Raw genomic sequence first — 19,120 nt, 5'->3', positions numbered from 1 at the left:
TATTAGAAAAACCATAGCTTTGACTAGACAGACCTTTGATATGCTGTCTAGGTTGGTCGTAGCTTTTCTTTCAAGAAGCAAGTGTCTTTTAATTTCATGACTGTAGTCACCATCTGCAGTGGGTTTGGAGCCCCCCAAAATAAACAATTCCATTGTTTCCCCATCTATTTGCCATGAAATGATGGGACCGGATGCCATGATCTTAGTTTTCTGAATGTTGAGTTTTAAGCCAATGTTTTTACTCTCTTCTTTCACTTTCATCAAGAGGCTCTTCAGTTCTTCTTCGCTTTCTGTCATGAGGGTGGTGTCATCTGTGTGTCTGAGGTTATTGATATTTCTCCCTGCAATCTTGATTCCAGTTTGTGTTTCATCCAGCTCAGCATTTCTTATGATATACTCTGCATATAAGTTAAATAAGCAGGGTGACAATATACAGCCTTGACATACTCCTTTTCCTATTTGGAACCAGTCTGTTGTTCCATGTCCAGTTCTAACTGTTGCTTCTTGACCTACATACATATTTCTCAGGAGACAGGTCAGGTGGTCTGGTATTCTTTCAGAATTTTCCAGTTTGTTGTGATCCACACAGTCAAAGGCTTTGGCGTAATCAATAAAGCAGAAATAGATGTTTTTCTCCTTGCTGTTCTTTGGAACTCTGCATTCAGATGGGTATATCTTTCCTGTTCTCCTTTGCCTTTAGCTTCTCTTCTTTTCTCAGCTATTTGTAAGGCTCCCTCAGACAACCATTTTGCCTTTTTGCATTTTTTTTTCTTGGGGATGGTCTTGATCACTGATTCCTGTATAGTGTCACGAACCTCCATCCATATCTTTTTATCTTTTTGCTTTTTTATTTTAGGAGTTGGCAAATTGGTTTTGTACATCATGACTAGATTTTGTGTGGTGTCTGTTGTTTTATTGCTAATTTAAGTGTAGTTTTTAATTTTATTACATTTAGTTTGTGTCTTAGGTGGTGGACTTGTTTTTGCTGTGATATTTGCAGGAGTGATTAAAATAAATCTTTAACCTCTTTACCTTTTACAATTCATTTTTTGATCTTTATATATTAGCTAGTTCATCTGTTCAATGGCATATGGCACATCTTTTGAGAGTTTTAAAATGAGGTTGCCAAATAGTTTGTCTTAGCTTTTTATCTTATTTCTGAAATGATCAACTTTACAACATCTGTTATTCCTCCCAGATTTTGGGAGTAATGTATCATTTCTCTTGTTCTGCATATTTTCCCATATGTTCCGTGGTGAGTTTTTGTTGTTAGCAGGGATTGTGTGTGTGTTTGTGTGTGTGTGTTAATTCATCTTCTTAATCAGCTTTTAGTTACAGCTCAGGATTTGTTAGCAAATAAACCCACATAATGGGTTTCCCAGGTGGCTCAGTGGATAAAGAATATGCCTGTGTTGCAGTAGACACAAGAGACACAGATTGGATCCCTGGGTCGGGAAGATTCCCTGGAGAATGGCGTGGCAGCCCACTCCAGTATTTTGCTTGGAGAATCTCGTGGTCAGAGGAGCCTGGCGGTCTGTGATCCATAGGGTTGCTAAGAGTTGGACACAACTGAAGGGACTGAGCACAGTAGAGCGTAAAAAGGATGCTGGCAAATTCTGCTTCTGGCATATTTGATGAGATTGCTTTGGATCAACTCTCCCATGCAGAACAATGGAATAAGTGAAAAAAATGTAAAAAATTTTACTAAACTATTAGAGAACTACCAACATAGTGGGGAATATAATAGTCAAGATCTGGCAAAAATTGACGTTTGGAAGGAAGAGTCCTGCATTTGGGACTCCTCTTCTGTCAAGGCAGTAGCTGATCTGAAAGGAGGTGGCTTAGAAGTGGACAGGATTAGAGCTGTCAGTAGACCTAAAGAGGCTGGAGGTACCAGAATGGAGTTCAGGAATCCTCCAGCTTTTGACTGAGACCCCAAAGGGCGATAACCTAGGAAAATGGTGAGCTGAAATTAAGAGCAGTGATAAATTGAAAATAATTTACAGTGTTGATGGGGACAAAAGCCCAGTTTCGAACCATCTCAGTTCTAACAAATTAAGGTGCTTTGGGTTTCCTGGTGACCTAGGCTGACTCTCTGATAGAAGCAGAACCAAATCCCTTCTGACGGAAGATGTCATTTCAGAGCTTTAAATTAACTCTACAGTATTTCTTACGTCTGCCACATGATTAAAAAATACTCAGGCAAAGAAAGTGCAAGGGGCATGAGAAAATGACTGAAAACCAAGGGGAAAAAAGAACCAGTAATGAACTATAAAATAACTATGATTAACCTGTTCAAGAAAGTAAGATTGAGAACGTTGACATAGAATTGAAAACTCTAAAAGATAAAAAATCAAATGAAAATCACAAGGACTTTCCTGGTAGTCCAGAGGCTAAGACTTCATGTTCCCGATGCAGAGGGCCTGGGTGTAATCCCTGGTCAGAGGACTAGATCCCGCGGGCTGCAACTAAAGGTCCCTCATACCTCTATTGGAGATCCTGAATTGTAAGAAGATCAGAGATCCTGTGTACCCAACTAAGGCTTCTTGTAACCAGAAAAAAGTTAAGGGAAACTGCAAAATATAACTAAAATAAGCAAACAAATTAGGAAAAAGAAGACATCAACAGATGGATTAAGCAGCAGCTTGTATACATTTGAAGAGAGAATTAATAAATTGAGAGATAGACCAGAAAAATATATTCAAAAGGAAAAATGGGGGAATGAAAGGAGGAGAGGAGAGCACGGATGACACATGGGATTTGGTAAAATGGTATCACCTGAGTGTAGCTGGTTGGAGAGGGAGAGGAGAGGGGAAGAGGGCAGAAGGAAGGAGGAGAGTGGCTGAAGCGTCACAGCACATGAAGGAGATCAGGTTACATATTCCATTATCTCTGCGAGTCAGAAACGGAATAACTACAAATAAGACTACATATAGTCGTATCGTTGTAAAACCATTGATTGACACTCAAAGTCAAAGAGAAAATCTTAAAGATAGCCAGAGCTATAAAGGGCAAGTTACCTTCCAAAAGATGCAGTAATTAGAAATGTCAGCTGACTTTGCTTCCAAAAATATAATCAACTTTACTTCAATTAAAAAAAAATAAGCTATGAAAAAAGAGGATACTGACATCAGGCTTAGCTTGAAAAGGTGCAAACAATAAACACAGGAAACGTTGGTAGAACTGGTTCTGTCATTAATTTGTGTTATCTAAAGACATTTTACCGTTTTGGTTGCTTTTTTTCATGTTATAATTTGGATTTGAAGTTTTTAATTTTAACATTGTACAATTTTATTCTTGTCATGGATTACTGATACGCTATTCTAAGTTCTCTGTGTAAGACCTCCCGTCTACCTATATGTTAATCTTAGTTTTATTTTATTTGTGTGTTAATTACTCTCCAGGTAGACCTTAGTTCTCCCAGGCTTCATCAGTATGTTTCCTTGGATTGATAGTCTGGGCCCTTCACCTGGTGAATGCTCAGGCAGGATGGTATTGTACACACCCCAATGTAGAGAAGCAGGGAACAGAGGGTATGGAAATACTAGCTTTATCTTTTTTTTTCCAGAAATGAGAGTGGCAATACAAATACATTCTTATAATTCTAACACTGTTCCTTTTAATCCAGGCTATTTTAACCTTGATTCTCCAGAAGAGCTAAATCTGAACAACCAAAATGGAAAATCATTTGCTCATTTGTGACTCATATTCTGTTTCAGCTGTGCTCTTCCTTCAGCTGAAGCTACTTTCTTTCTGCACAGTTTCTCAAGGAAACCAATTTATCCCTCCATAAGTGATGTTCTACCTTTAATTTTGGCTGGATTTAGGAACCCCTCTCTTTTCCATCACTTGCTTTATTTTGACATTCTCTTTAAAGAGTTATAGATGACTTGTTTTCTGGACCCATGCATTATTTTTATTAATATTATTTTTTTATTCATCCTTGGCTAAAATGCCTAGACCAGAAGTTTCTCAGCAGTTCATGGGATGTGGATCTTCCTTAGGTTTACTCTTTTCCCTTCAGATTTTAGCTGAATTCTCTTTTCAGGTCGATAGCTCTGTACAGCTCTGGATGTTATTCTCCGTATTAAGTGTGTTTTTATTTGTCGTAACTCTTTAGGTCTAAAAAGATGCCATCTGATATCCCCTGCTGACTAACTCTCTGCTGGTCTGAAGAGAACATTTGGACAACTGTGATCCTAGTTCGTTGTTCGTACTAATAGTCTAACATCTGACCACATGGTTTTCTGGGATTTGAAATCTTTGAATGCGTGAAAGAGATGTTCTGATGCAGGGTTGGGCAGTGCACATTTTTTCCATAACAACAGTCACTCTGACAGCTGTTCATTTTCCTGTTTGTTACAGATCTGGGGCTTCTGAGGGAATGTTTAGAACGGAGGAAAACTTTTTCTCTCTTTTTCAGATGTGTTGGCCTTTTTACGTTTCTAGGCATGGGTGGAACATCCATCTGATTTTGTAAACCCTTGGATAGTAGATATGTCTTTTGCATTCTGGTAATACAAAGATGGAATAGGTGGGGACATATGGTATTTAAATCCACATTAGAGTTGGTTCTTAAAATATTTATGTTTACTGTTTTCATATTTCTATTGACATAACTTAGTTCAGAATTTTCTGTGATATAAATTCTCTTTAGGAACACCAATAGTTCAGAAATAGCTTTACAAATCTGTAGGGTATTTGTAAGTTGTTTAAGAAGAATAAATCTCCCTTCATTCTGTTCTTTAATTTAGTTAAAAGAAAGCTTAGAACAATCGATAGGCCAACTGCGGAGTCAACGGTTGTCGAGAAACTCAGGAGGGAGAAGTATTTCTGTTACAAGTCTGAGTACAAGTGACCTCGATGGTGGCACTGTGACAGGTAAATTTTTCAGATGTTCTGGAAACCTTTTCTTTCTTTTCTTTGCCTAAAAAATATTCCTGAAGTACATATTGAGGACATGTAGTGTTTAGACAAATGTAACCCATACTTAAAATCCTACAAATAAGGTGCTAGAAGATACAAAGTTTTACAGTGAATATTTTGAAACATGTTCAATGGGACTTTGATATTCTGTTACTTAGGTTCTTCTCAGGCTCTGTAGACCATGTAAAGCTTTACCTGACAGAACTTTGATTGAATTGTCTGCCTCCAGTCAAAACAAACACAGATAGGATTTGCTGTGTGGTGTACTTTCTGGATTATAAGTCTTATCTTAGTGTCATAGTTCTTCAAATGTCTCATTATGAAATAACCTGTGACCGTTGTTAAGAACAGGGGAGTTTTTTTTTTTGGTGGGTGCTATTTTGTGGGTGTTATTTTTATTTTTCCTTTATTTTTATTAGTTGGAGGCTAATTACTTTACAATATTGTAGTGGTTTTTGGCATACATTGACATGAATCAGCCATGGATTTACATGTGTTCCCCATGCTGATCCCCCCTCCCACCTCCTCCCCATCCCATCCCTCTGGGTCTTCCCAGTGCACCAGCCCTGAGCACTTGTCTCATGCATCCAACCTGGGCTGGTGATCTGTTTCACACTTGATAGTATACATGTTTTGATGCTGTTCTCTCAGGTCATCCCACCCTCGCCTTCTCCCACAGAGTCCAAAAGTCAAGAACAGGGGAGTTTTATCCTTTCTGTGCAGCTAGATTTCAGTGGCTGCACAAAAGGTGATAATGCTTAGTTTGCCTATAATTAACCTTACTTATACTTTGCTATAAGTGGCAACCCACTCCAGTATTCTTGCCTGGAAAATCCCGTGGACAGAGGAGCCTGGTGGGTTACAGTCCATGGGGTCACAAGCTGTCAGAGATAGCTGAGCGACTGAGCATACACATCCTTTCCTACAGTACTGAGGTTCATGTCTGAATAGCGAAAACTTGTGAAAGTTTGCAGTGAAGAGAGGCAATTAGAGTGAACTTTAGTAGCCGGCACTGTTAATATTGCTATTGGTCATGATAATGACCAAAAATCACAGTTGGCTATTTTTCTTTATGTAGTTTAGTTCATTTATACTGATTTGTAAACACCATTCAGATTTTAGATAATTTTTTGTTTGAAAATTTCTGTTTTATTATTATTTTGGGGAATCATAGAAGTTATTTTTATAGCAACTTACTATTTTTATGTAAGAGAAAATATTCTATCGCTTCCTTGAAAATTGCAGCCAATTAGAATTTTTGGTGTGTTCTATTTTCAGGTCACTTCAGTTGTTCATTTTATCTGCTTTAAGAGCAAGATAAATGCCAATTTTGTGGGATTTTATGGCCACAGCAAGATTTGTTTGTGATTATCTATGGGAAATAGTGTGGGTTAAGTGCACATGTGTATATCCAGGTCTATTATGTATTTCCTGAGTGAAAGTTTAGATTGTTTGTTCTTATATGTTTTTTTTTAATCCTTTCTCTTTTCTTTCTTCTGTAAAGAGAGCTACCGCTTTCAACCTACCTCGCCTCTCAAGGACTATGGGGATCAACAGGGTATTAAACGAAATAAGTCCAGAACTGGTGTCCGATTTGTTCCGGACACTGATGACGTGGGCCAGGTACTTTGTTCCCATTCTGTAGTCTGTATTCTTCCCATTTCTGTTTAAATGACTAACACTTGAATTTTGTGGCTGTGTTTTAACTGTTTGATCATCACTAACTTTGTACTGAGTTTTTAACGAAGTAAGCTCTTTTATTTTCAGTCTGTTGATTACCATCGTACATTTATTTTGAACTTGTTATGGAAGGTTATATTTTGTTTTGTTCCCTTGCTCAGGTGGCTCACTGTTGTGGAAGCTCTGTTGTGTCAGCTACTTTCTATGAGCAAATTAGTCTTTTTGTGGTTAACCTATTGATTTTTTCCATAATTTTTTCTTACTGTTGAATCATTGATGGAGCCATTTTCTATGAAATAGAAATTCTAAACTTTTTCTATGTATTCATGAAAGATTTTGAAAGTATTAGTTCTATGGATATACTTTTTTTGTTTTAAACCTCCCAGCAAGATCTGAAAGTTTTTGTTGTTGTTGCTTTGGGTTGCTAAATTAATAATGGCTAGGAGATATTGCTGACTTTGACATCTTTGTTTTGGTAGTTTTAAGATTGGGAGCTCACAGTTTTTTAGGATACTGTTTTGTATTTTGTGCTTATTATAGCATAAGATAAAAAGATAAAAGGACTAAGTCTGTTAGAAGACACCTTGTAGAAACTTTTCCTTGACTATTATTTTTTGGTAGTTGCAACTGACTAGTAGTGTTGGTTATGTGATTAAACCTAGAGAAGAGAACAACATCCTAACATTGCTCACTCTTTCATTTTATTTATTCAGTGCTTCTGTCCTGGGGCAGTGCTTATACTTGGAAACAGTGATGAGCAAAAACCTTGCCTTTTCATGGAGCTTACAATTTAGAGGGGGAGCTAGATGCTAGTCAAAAAGTATGTAAATACACCCAAAATTACAATCTGAGATGCATGCTATAACAGAAAAAAGCCTTGGACTGTGGGACTATTCTGTAGAGGGACCTACTCCAGTCAGGAAAGGCTTCCCAAAGAAAGGCTGATTAAGCTGAGATCTGAAAGTTGATTAAGAGTCATTTGAGGTACAACAGATAGCTTGGCAGGAGGGAAGAGAGCAGCTATCCGTAATTTACAGAAGGCCACGTGGGTAAAGAAGTATGAAACTGACACTGTGCACAGCCATGTAAGAGGGTGACAATAATTTTGAAAAAAATTGCCCTGGCTCCAGTGTAGAAAATGAAGTCAGGGTGGACCAACCAGTATGAAGGATGCTGCTGTCTTCTGGGTGTGAGCTGATGGTCACTTGGATGAAGGTAGATGGAGTTGGAAAGAGGGCAGTAGATTTAAAAATTATTTGGTGGATAAAATGAAAGATCTTGAAGATCGGATGACCGTTTGGGAAGGGTGTGAATGAGTGTAAAGGATCGGTCAAAGATGGTCCTGGGATTCTGCTTTGCAAAACTGGAAAATCCTGATGGTAAAACCTAACTGAATGGTCTGCTGCTCATCAGCTGTGTTAGCTCTGCTCCTTTCACTAGCTGTTCTTGTTTCAGTCCACATCTTAGGTGACTTGTAGCTCCATGTGACTGTGCACTTTCCTAGTGCCCCAGTGCAGTGGTTGTGCTTCTGTTTGCATATCTGTCTCTTAGGTTACCCAAATTCTGAGCCATTTTCCCCCCAGCACAACTGCTGGCACTCATTATCTGCTCAGTGTGCATTTGTTGAAAAAATCAATTTGGTATTTCTGCAAGTCTGCATAGCTTACTTTTTTGTTATAAAGTATAGCCTACACATATGTGTATAGCATACCTATTTACCATTAAAAGTACAATAATGTGAAACCATGTAACCACCACCCAGACCAAGAAATAGAGGATTTCCCGAAACTTCTTACACACTCCTCCCTTCCCCAAGGGCTATCAACTATTTTGCTTTCTGTATTAATCATTCTCTTGATTTTTAAAAATACCATTTTTACTACTTGTATCTTATTTAGTATTGCCTGCATTAACCTTTATATAGGTGGAATAATGCAGTATGTATTTTCTAGCTTGCCTTTTTCATTTGATGTTTTGTTTTTGAAGTGTAGATAGGTTTGATCATTTCATTTTCAGTGTTGTGTGATACTCCACTGGAAGACTATATTGCAGTTTGTCTCCATTCCATTCTTAATGGACGTTTGTTTTTAGTGTTTTCATCATGAACAGTGCTGCTCCACACATTCTTGTTCGTGGTTCCTGGTGCATGTGGGCAAGGTTTTCTTGGCAACATGGGTTGGCACACTGAGGCACATGGTCTAGTTGAATAAAACTTTACCATAGCACAGTCAGGCTCATTTGTTTAATGGCTACTTTTGTGCTATAATCACAGAGCTGAGTAATCGTGACAGACGCCATATAGCCCGAGAGCCTGAAATAATTGCTACTGTACTGTTTACAGAAAAAGTTTCTGAACCACTTTTCCAGAGTGTCTGTCAAGAGTGAAATATTGCGTTATAGAGCATGTAATGGTTAATGTTACATATAGTTTTAAAAACTTTTCTTTGGGAAAGAATATTTTGTATCTTTTAGAATAGACATTTGTTTTATTGTGTCTTGATAACATTATAAAAATTTGTGTATTGTTGCAAAGGACAAGTTCTCCTGTCTTACTGTCAATGAATCTTCATGGAAGAATTCAACAGAATCCTAAATGGATAACTTTGTTTTGCTTTTTTTAGTTTCATGCTTTTCATCAGTCCCTCCGAGACCTCAGCAGTGAACAAGTTCGCCTTGGAGATGATTTCAACCGGGAACTTGCCAGAAGAAGCCGGTAAAAGCCGAAAATGATTTTTGTTGAGGAATTAATTGTCAGGAGAATAAAACAGGTTCTGTAGTTGACATGTTTACATGAGTTTACAAAAGAAGTACTGTGTTTTTATACTTGTATTTTAAAGTGTGTAAGTAGAACAGTTCAAAACTCTTTGAATTTGCAATATATCATGACCCAGTGTTAGACAAGTTAATTTCATACTTTTATTTTTTTATTTTTAATTTTTTTTTAAATATTATTTTATTAGTTGGAGGCCAATCACTTTACAACATTTCAGTGGGTTTTGTCATACATTGACATGAATCAGCCATATAGTTACACGTATTCCCCATCCCGATCCCCCCTCCCACCTCCCTCCCTACCCGACTCCTCAGGGTCCTCCCAGTGCACCAGGCCCGAGCACCTGACTCATGTATCCCACCTGGGCTGGTGGTCCGTTTCACCATAGATAATATACATGCTGTTCTTTCAAAACATCCCACCCTCACGTTCTCCCCCAGAGTTCAAAAGTCTGTTCTGTACTTCTGTGTCTCTTTTTCTGTTTTGCATATAGGGTTATCGCCACCATCTATCTAAATTCCGTATATATGTGTTAGTATACTGTAATGTTCTTTATCTTTCTGGCTTACTTCACTCTGTATAATGGGCTCCAGTTTCATCCATCTCATTAGAACTGATTCAAATGAATTCTTTTTAACGGCTGAGTAATATTCCATGGTGTATATGTACCACAGCTTCCTTATCCATTCATCTGCTGATGGGCATCTGGGTTGCTTCCATGTCCTGGCTATTATAAACAGTGATGGGATGAACATTGGGGTGCACGTGTCTCTTTCAGATCTGGATTCCTCAGTGTGTATGCCTAGAAGTGGTATTGCTGGGTCATATGGCAGTTCTATTTCCAGTTTTTTAAGAAATCTCCACACTGTTTTCCATAGTGGCTGTACTAGTTTGCATTCCCACCAACAGTGTAAGAGGGTTCCCTTTTCTCCACACCCTCTCCAGCATTTATTGCTTGTAGACTTTTGGATAGCAGCCATCCTGACTGGCGTGTAATGGTACCTCATTGTGGTTTTGATTTGCATTTCTCTGATGATGAGTGATGTTGAGCATCTTTTCATGTGTTTGTTAGCCATCTGTATGTCTTCTTTGGAGAAATGTCTGTTTAGTTCTTTGGCCCATTTTTTGATTGGGTCGTTTATTTTTCTGGAATTGAGCTTCAGGAGTTGCTTGTATATTTTTGAGATTAATCCTTTGTCTGTTTCCTCATTTGCTATTATTTTCTCCCAATCTGAGGGCTGTCTTTTCACCTTACTTATAGTTTCCTTTGTTGTGCAAAAGCTTTTAATTTTCATTAGGTCCCATTTGTTTATTTTTGCTTTTATTTCCAATATTCTGGGAGGTGGGTCATAGAAGATCTTGCTGTGATTTATGTCGGAGAGTGTTTTGCCTATGTTCTCCTCTAGGAGTTTTATAGTTTCTGGTCTTACATTTAGATCTTTAATCCATTTTGAGTTTATTTTTGTGTATGGTGTTAGAAAGTGTTCTAGTTTCATTCTTTTACAAGTGGTTGACCAGTTTAATTTCATACTTTTAAAAACATTTTATTTTATTACAATGGAATGCTGGCATTGTGGAGAGATGTTGTTAGATATTAGTCAAGAGGTAAATATGCCAACATTGGGTTGGCTAAAATGTTCATTTGGGTTTTTCTGTAGTATCTTATGGAAGAACTCGAATGAACTTTTCGGCTAAGCCAGTGCATTGGAGAGAGCGTCCGGGACCACCTGACTGGCATTGGTGCAAACGTGATGCAGCATATTCATCCATGGGCACGAGCCCTCGTAGAGTCAGACTTCTTAACTTTCAGTTGAAATCTTCAAAGGCCAGTTGTTTACATCTACCCAGTTTTTACAATTTTATCAATTCTGGTTTGTCCCAAGAAGTATCACTTTATTTAAGATTTCTTCTCAGTCTTTATTTTCATCATGAGTAGTAACAGTTGGCTTTCATTTAGAAGCCATATTTTCTTGCTCTTTTTAAATTTATTTTTAATTGGAGGATAATTGCTTTACAATATTATATTGATTTCTGCCATATATTAACATGAATCAGCCATAAGTATACATATATCCCCTTTATGAACCTCCTTCCCACATCCCACCCCATCCCACCCCTCTTGGTTATCACAGAGCACTGGATTTGAGCTCCCTGCATCATATAGCAAATTCCCATTGGCTGTCTAGAGGCCATAATTTTCAAGGAACAAACATTTTATCCCATTGCAAAAGTCACAATCTGTATAGAGCAATGATTAGGGAGAAAAAGGTTAATTGAAATTCATTTACCAAATTCACTTGCTAACTCCTATTCTAGCTAATGAAATCATTCAGCATGCCAGTTTTATGTTGCTATAGCAAAAAGAGTGAAAGCTATAAATGTTAAATCTCTGCATATCAACTGTAGTCTGCATAACTTTTCTTCTTTATAAGGAAGGCAGGAAATTTAGTAATAAGAATTAAAGACCTTATGTTATGCTTATTTCTACTACCACCAGTAAATGCTATTGCACACTTATTTCATGTCAGGTAGATTTAGGTTTATTTCTTAAAACAATTTTAATGAAGTGGTAATTATTGTTTTCCCCAGTTTGAAATACGGAAGATTGGTGGGTAGGTGAAAGTGTTAGCTGCTCAGTCGTGTCTGACTATTTTGCGACCCCGTGGACTGTAGCCCACCAGCCTCCTCTGTCCCTGGGATTCTCTAAGCAAGAATACTGGAGTGGGTTGCCATTTCCTCCTACAGGGGATCTTTCCAACCCAGGGATTGAACCTGGTCTCCTGCATTGCAGGCAGATTCTTTACTGTCTGAGCCCCCAGGGAAGGTCAGGGGTGGGTGAGGCATAGAAACTAAGAGTTTGGCCTTGGATACGTTAGGTTTCAGATACCTGTGAGACATCCAAGTGGAAACTTAAGAAATGCAGCCAGACATTTACTCTGGAACTCAAGGGAAAAGTCTCCATTAGAGAAATTTATGAGTGGTCAGCATATAGAAGTGGTATTTGGAACTATGATAATGGATGATATCCAGAGGGAACCTGTAGGGAGAGCATTAAGGACAGGAGTTCTGGGAGTTCCGATATTTAAAAGCCATATAAAAAGAAGAGCTTGCCTGAGGGCAAGAGCTAGTCAGGGATGGGAAATCCAGCAGCACATGGAACCACAAAAGCCCAGAAAGAGGTGCAATTAAAAAGATCTATCACTTAAGATAGCTTCTTTCTGAGGAAATTACTAAGGGCATACAAGTGAAATAAACTGACAGTTAAGAGAAAGGAAGATATGGGCTATAAGAAATAGTAAAACTTACCAAGTACTTCAGTGAAAGTAATTCCCACTGTGATAGCCATATAGCAGGTCCAGGAATTAATCACTGAATTAGAGCAGGAAGTAAGTAGCCTTTGAGACGAATGTAGTCAGGAAGAATGGTGTAGATTCTTAAAAGATGATTCAATAATAAGTGGGAGAAAGATATCAATGATGTATTAATAAGGTCAAAAGATAATGGGAAAGTAGAAAAAAACAAAAGCACAGGGAAATTAGTGATCCAGGTAGGAAGCTGACTAAAATATGAGCATGATAGAATGTAAGGAGAAAAGTATTAATTCTCTATAGTGAAGTAGTTCATAATGGATATAAATATATTAAGTAGGTTATACAGGTGACTAACAAAAGAACTGAAAATAGTAATAAATTTATCTGAAAACAGAGAGCAGTGTTAGTGAGTTAAATATTTCAAAACAGAGTTGAAAATATCTAGAGTTGAAAATGTTGGCGGTAATCAGCAAAAGAATTAAGAATGTGTTAGGCGAGCTTGGTTGCCAGTGGGGATTGGAACCAGATAAATGTGAGAGAGAAAGGGCTCTGCTTTTCTTTGTAAGTTTCCTGTACGATCGATTATTTGTCATGTGTGTTATTAATTTGATGGGAAAGAGGTAATGGGAGATAAATCAGTGAGGGCAGAGTTTGTACAGTAATCTCAAATGTAATTTGGTGATGAATTGGTGGAGAGGATGTGAGATCAAGAGTTTTGTCCTCCTTACCTCTTTCATTCTTCTTTATTTAAATTGAGAATTATAGCCTTTTTTTTTTTTTTCAGTGAAGGTGGTGATGTAGTATAGCATTATTTCTCAAAATGCAGTCCCCAGACGGGCAGTGTCAGCATCACCTAGGAGTCTGCGGGAATGCCTTCTTGGGCTCCAGTGCAGACCTACTGATAGATACTGTAACGCGTCCCCCAGGCGATCATGTGCTCGCCAACCTCTGAGGCCCGCTGCCGCAGAGTGTTATGTAATATCACATTGTGATGCTGTAAGTTCCATGAATTGTGTACATTTTCTCAAATAACGACTTAAATTTTTGTTGTTGTTTGTTTGTTTGCCTAGGTCGGATGCTGCAACAAGAAGGGCTTTGGAAGAACTGACTGAAAAACTTAATGAAGCCCAAAACCAAGATGTGGTGAGATCTCCTTGTTCATAGAAAGTTTTATTTCATACCTAGGTGCTAGGGTAATTGAGCTGGTCATAATCACAACCTACAGTGTACTGGGTCTTAACTACTTGTGTAGTATATACCATTTTGTCTAAAATATTTGTGAATTTTAAGTATTTAGGCTTGAAATATTTATAGTGGTATTATGCTAGAGATAGAATTAATTTTTAGAGTTTTGTTTTGAATATTTTAAAGATACTTTAAACTTTATTGACTCAGTGATGTTGTGCTTTTATTAAATGATATTTGAGAAATACAGAATTTTTTGGTAGTGATTCTGTAGCACTCTGTTAAGTATTTTTAAGTCATCTCAGAAGCATGTGATTACCACTACTGCAAAGGCCTCCTTGCTCTGTTTTTTGTTTGAAGTGGTGCTGACTGAAAAAACAAAAGCCCTAATTCTTGAGTTTTATCTTAAACTCAGATTGTTGACACTCTTTATTCAGTGATTTCTTTTTGTGAAATCACTATTCTTGCTGGAATTAAGATTAAAAATAAAGTATATACGGTGTCCATTTGTTTGCATCATCAAGTTTTTTCTTTTTTTTTTCCTGGAGAAAAAGTTATCAGTTGAAGTGGTCACAAAACTGTCCAGTTGCAAACTTATCCATTTCAGGAGCACTGTGTATTCATTCATTCATTTACCACAAAGCAATCCGACCTAGGCAAACAAACAAACAACAACAACAAAAAATTTAAGTCAGCTATTTGAGAAAATGTACATAATTCAATTGAGAGTAGTGGCAAAATTTTCTTTTCTTGTTTTATTAAAATTAAGAGGTTCCTAATAAAAGCAGATAATTTTTCTGCAGTTGTAATTTTTCTCCAGATGTTACTATGTATACAGGTTCTTACATAATATGCTGAACTTATTTTGGAGTTTGAATTTATTGCCACATATGCTAAGAGATGGATATGCTCTATTTTCAAAGAGATGAACTTAATTTCTCTTATTTTTAGTTTAAAAAGTTTGGAAATATAATGTACTAACAGAAAAGTGCATGTATTAGTCTGTAGCTTGATGAATCATTACAAGGTAAGCACACTCAGGAAACCACAACCCAGATCTAGAAACAGAACATTGCCAGTGCACAATAAGCCTCTTTATGTGCCCCTCCCAATCACTAATTTCTCCTTTTCTGACCATGATTTTGACTCTTGAACCCATAGATTAGTTTTGCCTATTTTAGCTATTTATGTGAATGGAACCATGTAGGCATATTTTGTGTGTGTGTGTCTGACTTCTTTTGCTGATCACGATTGTGATATCTCTGGGTGATATGTCATGAACTTATAGTTTGTTCATTTTTATTGGTCCTTAGTATTACATTGTATGGATATACTGCAGTTATTTTAATGTTTTGTGATAGATATTTGAGTTATCTCAAATTTTGGGCCATTACAAATAATTTACTGTTACCAATCTATTTTAGTGGACATGTGCATGTATTTCTGTTGGTATGTAACATGGAGTGCAATTGCTAGGTGCCTTCCAATTTAGTAGATACTGAGAGACAGGTGTCCAGAGTGGCTTCCCTAGTTGACACTCCCAGTAGCCGTGTATGAGAAACTGTTGCTTTTCAAAGACTTGATATTATTAGTCTTTAACAGTAGCCATTGTGTTAGATGCTTACAGTATCTCATCATGGTTCCAATCGGCATTTTCATGATTAATGGTGATCAGCATCTTTTCATGTTTGGCTACTGGCTATTTTCTTTCTTGAGATGCCGGTTCTTCTTTTGCCCACTTTTTTTTAATTGGATTGATTGTCTTTTTGTTACTGATTTGTGAGAGGTTTTAATAATTTTGTACATGAGCACTTTGTCAGTTATCTGTTTTGCAACTATTGTCTCCCATTCCACAGCTGTTTCTTTGTTTTTTTTTTTTTCTTGGTTTGTTTGTTTTTAAACTCTCTTAATTTGAGTCTTTTGTTAAAATTTAATTTAGTTCATTTTCCATCTTTTTTTGGTTAGTGCTTTTTTGACCTATTTAAGGAATTGGCCCTTATTTTAAAATCATGAAAATATTCCCTTATATAATCATTCGGGAGCATAGTATTTTACTTTTCACATTAAAATCTATTATGTACTTGAAATTGGTATTTGTTTCTGGTGTGAAGCAGAGGTCATACATTTTGTATGGATATCCAGTTGATTCAGTCTCATTTACTGAAAGGACTACCTTTCTCCACTACTTTACAGTCCTGTCTTGATCATAAATAAAATGTTCATATGTGCAGTCATCTGTTACTGACTCTTTGTCCAATCATCTGGTTAATTTGTCTATGATCAGTGCTCGTATCACACAGTCTTTCTTTTTGAATAGAGTTCCTTGTGCTATACAGTGGGTCCTTGTGAATTGTTTTATAAAATAGTAGTGCATATAAGTTTATATGAACCAGCTGATTCCTCCCTGCCCAACTCATTTTTTAAATTTTGGTAACCATAAATTTCAATTCTAAATCTGTGAAACTGTTTCTCTTTGGAAAAAAGTTCATTGGATTCCACCTAGAAGTGATATGATACTTGTCATATGATACTTGTCTTCCCCTGTATCCCTACATCAGTTAATATTATATGATCATTTCTATTAGGTTGGTGCAGATGTATAATAATTGTGGTTTTTGCATTGTTGAAATTTGCCCTTTGATATTGGAATACATTCTTAAATAAATGTGGTTATGTTATATATCATTTTAATGCACATTTCTTGCTTTATGTTTCTGTGCTAATGACTTCTTGCTATTTATTTTATATGTATTCTAGACTATGAAAATGATGTTAGACAAAAAGCAAGTTTGAGCAATTTTATTATTTGAGTTCAAAGCGATAATAAAGCCGTGGAGACAACTTGCAACATCAACAAGGCATTTGGTCCAGGAACTGCTAATGAGCGTATGGCACAGTGGTGGTTCGAGAAGTTTTGAACCACTCTCGTTCAAGGAGATGAGAACCTTGAAGACGAGGAGCAACTTCATCAGAAACTGACAGTGACCAATTGAGAGCAATCATTGAAGTTGATCCCCTTTCAACTACATGAGAAGCTGCCAAAGAACTCAGTGTAGACTATTCTGTGGTTGTTTGACATTTGAAGCAAATTGGAAAGGTGAAAAAGCTTAATAAGTGGGTGCTTCATGAGCTGATGAAAAATAAAAAAAATCATCATTTTGAAGTGTTGTCTTTTCTTATTCCATGCACCAACATTTTGCTCCTTGAAAGAAAAGCTATGACCAACCTAGACAGCATATTAAAAAGCAGAGACATTACTTTGCCGCGGTACATCTAGTCAAAGCTATGGTTTTTCCAGTGTATGGATGTGAGAGTTGGACTATAAAGAAAGCTGAGAGCCGAAGAATTGATGCTTTTGAACTGTGGTGTTGGAGAAAATTCTTGAGAGTCCGTTGGACTGCAAGGAAATCACAGTCAGTCCTAAAGGAAATCAGTCCTGAATATTCTTTGGAAGGACTGATGCTGAAGCTGAAACTCCAATACTTTGGCCACCTGATGTGAAGAACTGACTCATTGGAAAAGACCCTGAAGCTGGGAAAGATTGAAAGTAGGAGGAGAAGGGGATGACAGAGGATGAGATTGTTGGATGGCATCATCAACTGAATGGGCATTAGTTTGAGAAGCTCTGGGAGTTGGTGATCGACAGGGAGGCCTGGCGTGCTACAGTCCACGGGGTCACAAAGAGTTGGACATGACTGAGCAACTGAACTGAATGCAAAAACAATGGACCATTTCTCGATTAGGTTGTGACATGCGATGAAAAGTGGATTTTATACAACAACCAGCAATGACCAGCTCAGTGGCTGAACTGAGAAGAAGCTCCAAAGCATTTCTGAAAGTCAGACTTGCACCAAAAAAAGATCATGGTCACTGTTTGGTGGTCTGCTGCTGTCTGATCCACTATAGCTTTCTGAATTCCAGCCAAACCACTACATCTGAGAAGTATGCTCAGCAAATCAATGACATCCACTGAAAAGTGCAATGCCTGCAGCTGGCACTGGTCAACAGAAAGGGCCCAGTTCTTCTTCAAGACGATGCCTGACTACACAGCACACAACCAACAGTTCAAAAGTTGAACAAATTGGACACAAAGTTTTGCCTCATCCGTCGTCATCTTCACCTGACTTCTCACCAACCTACTACCACTTCTTCAAGCATCTCAACAACTTTTTGCAGGGAGGATGCTTCCACAACCAGCAGGAGGCAGAAAATACTTTCCAAGGGTTCATCGAATCCTGATGCACAGATTTTTTTATGCTATAGGAATAAAGAAATTCATTTCTCGTTGGCAAAAATGTATTGATTGTAATGGTTCCTATCATGATTAATAAAGATGTGTTTGAGCCTAGTTATAATGATTTAATATTCATGGTCAAAAACCACAATTAATTTTGCACCAACCTAATACTTTCTTCCCTGTGGCTGGGCATGGCTTTATGTCATCTTTTTGTCTGAGTTATAGTGCTTAACATTACATTGTCTTGATACTCCTTTCTGAAAAGTTGTGATATGATAGAGTAAGTCCTTTTACTTTGTTCTTCAAACTTGTCTGGTGTTTTTTACTCTTTGCATTTATTTTAGAATCAGTGTGAAACTGTTTAAAAACTTGCCGGGTTCTTGATTGTATTACATTGTTTCTATAAGTCTGCTTGGAGAGAATACTGTATTAGTCAAACTAATGCACTGTTTATAAGATTTATGCTTTGATTTGATATCTCTTATTTTTGATTTGATATCTTTATGCTATTTTATAGTGTGTCATTTAATGTTTAAAAAAATGTAACAGTCTTTGTTTTTCATTAGGAGAATTTTCCCTATTGTATTTAATGTAAATATTAATTTAGTTTATATAAATCTACCATCTTACTATTTGCTTTCTGTTGGTTCCACTTCTGATGTTTCTAAACTTTTTTCTGTCCTTTGGATTCATTAGTTTTCATTTTCCATATTATCTTGCTAATTGTACCTTGTTTTGTTACTCTTTTTATAGTTAGTGAAAGGATTAAAACATGCATCCTAAATTTATCAAATCTAGTATAAATTAGCACTTTAACATCTTCCCAGCAAATGCAGGACCTAGGAAATTGTAACCCCATTAATCTCACTCTCCACTTTTCTGTTACTATCATGTATTTTAATTCTGTATTTAACTGAGCTACATCAGTCAGTTCAGCTCAGTTGCTCAGTCATGTCCGACTCTTTGTGACCCAGTGAACCACAGCACACCAGGCCTCCCTGTCCATCA

The 19,120-nt window shown here is 37.1% G+C and overlaps 1 protein-coding gene across 5 annotated transcripts in view; it reads left to right on the top strand.

Annotated features, from left to right (window-relative positions):
• The window catches only part of CEP128 (centrosomal protein 128), a 452,993-nt gene that overhangs the window by 38,699 nt on the left and 395,174 nt on the right, over window positions 1–19,120 (top strand). For all 5 annotated transcript variants that reach the window (XM_065941397.1, XM_065941396.1, XM_065941392.1 and 2 more), the window contains 4 exons: window positions 4,755–4,881; window positions 6,431–6,549; window positions 9,228–9,319; window positions 13,761–13,833. In XM_065941397.1, coding sequence (XP_065797469.1) covers window positions 4,755–4,881; window positions 6,431–6,549; window positions 9,228–9,319; window positions 13,761–13,833 — 411 coding nt within the window. The remainder of the gene's footprint in view (window positions 1–4,754; window positions 4,882–6,430; window positions 6,550–9,227; window positions 9,320–13,760; window positions 13,834–19,120) is intronic.

Source organism: Muntiacus reevesi, chromosome 7 (assembly GCF_963930625.1).
Source record: "Muntiacus reevesi chromosome 7, mMunRee1.1, whole genome shotgun sequence".
Lineage (NCBI taxonomy): Eukaryota > Metazoa > Chordata > Mammalia > Artiodactyla > Cervidae > Muntiacus > Muntiacus reevesi.
The sequence above is the reverse complement of the archived record's forward strand: the minus strand, read 5'-3'. Positions and strand labels throughout refer to the sequence as shown.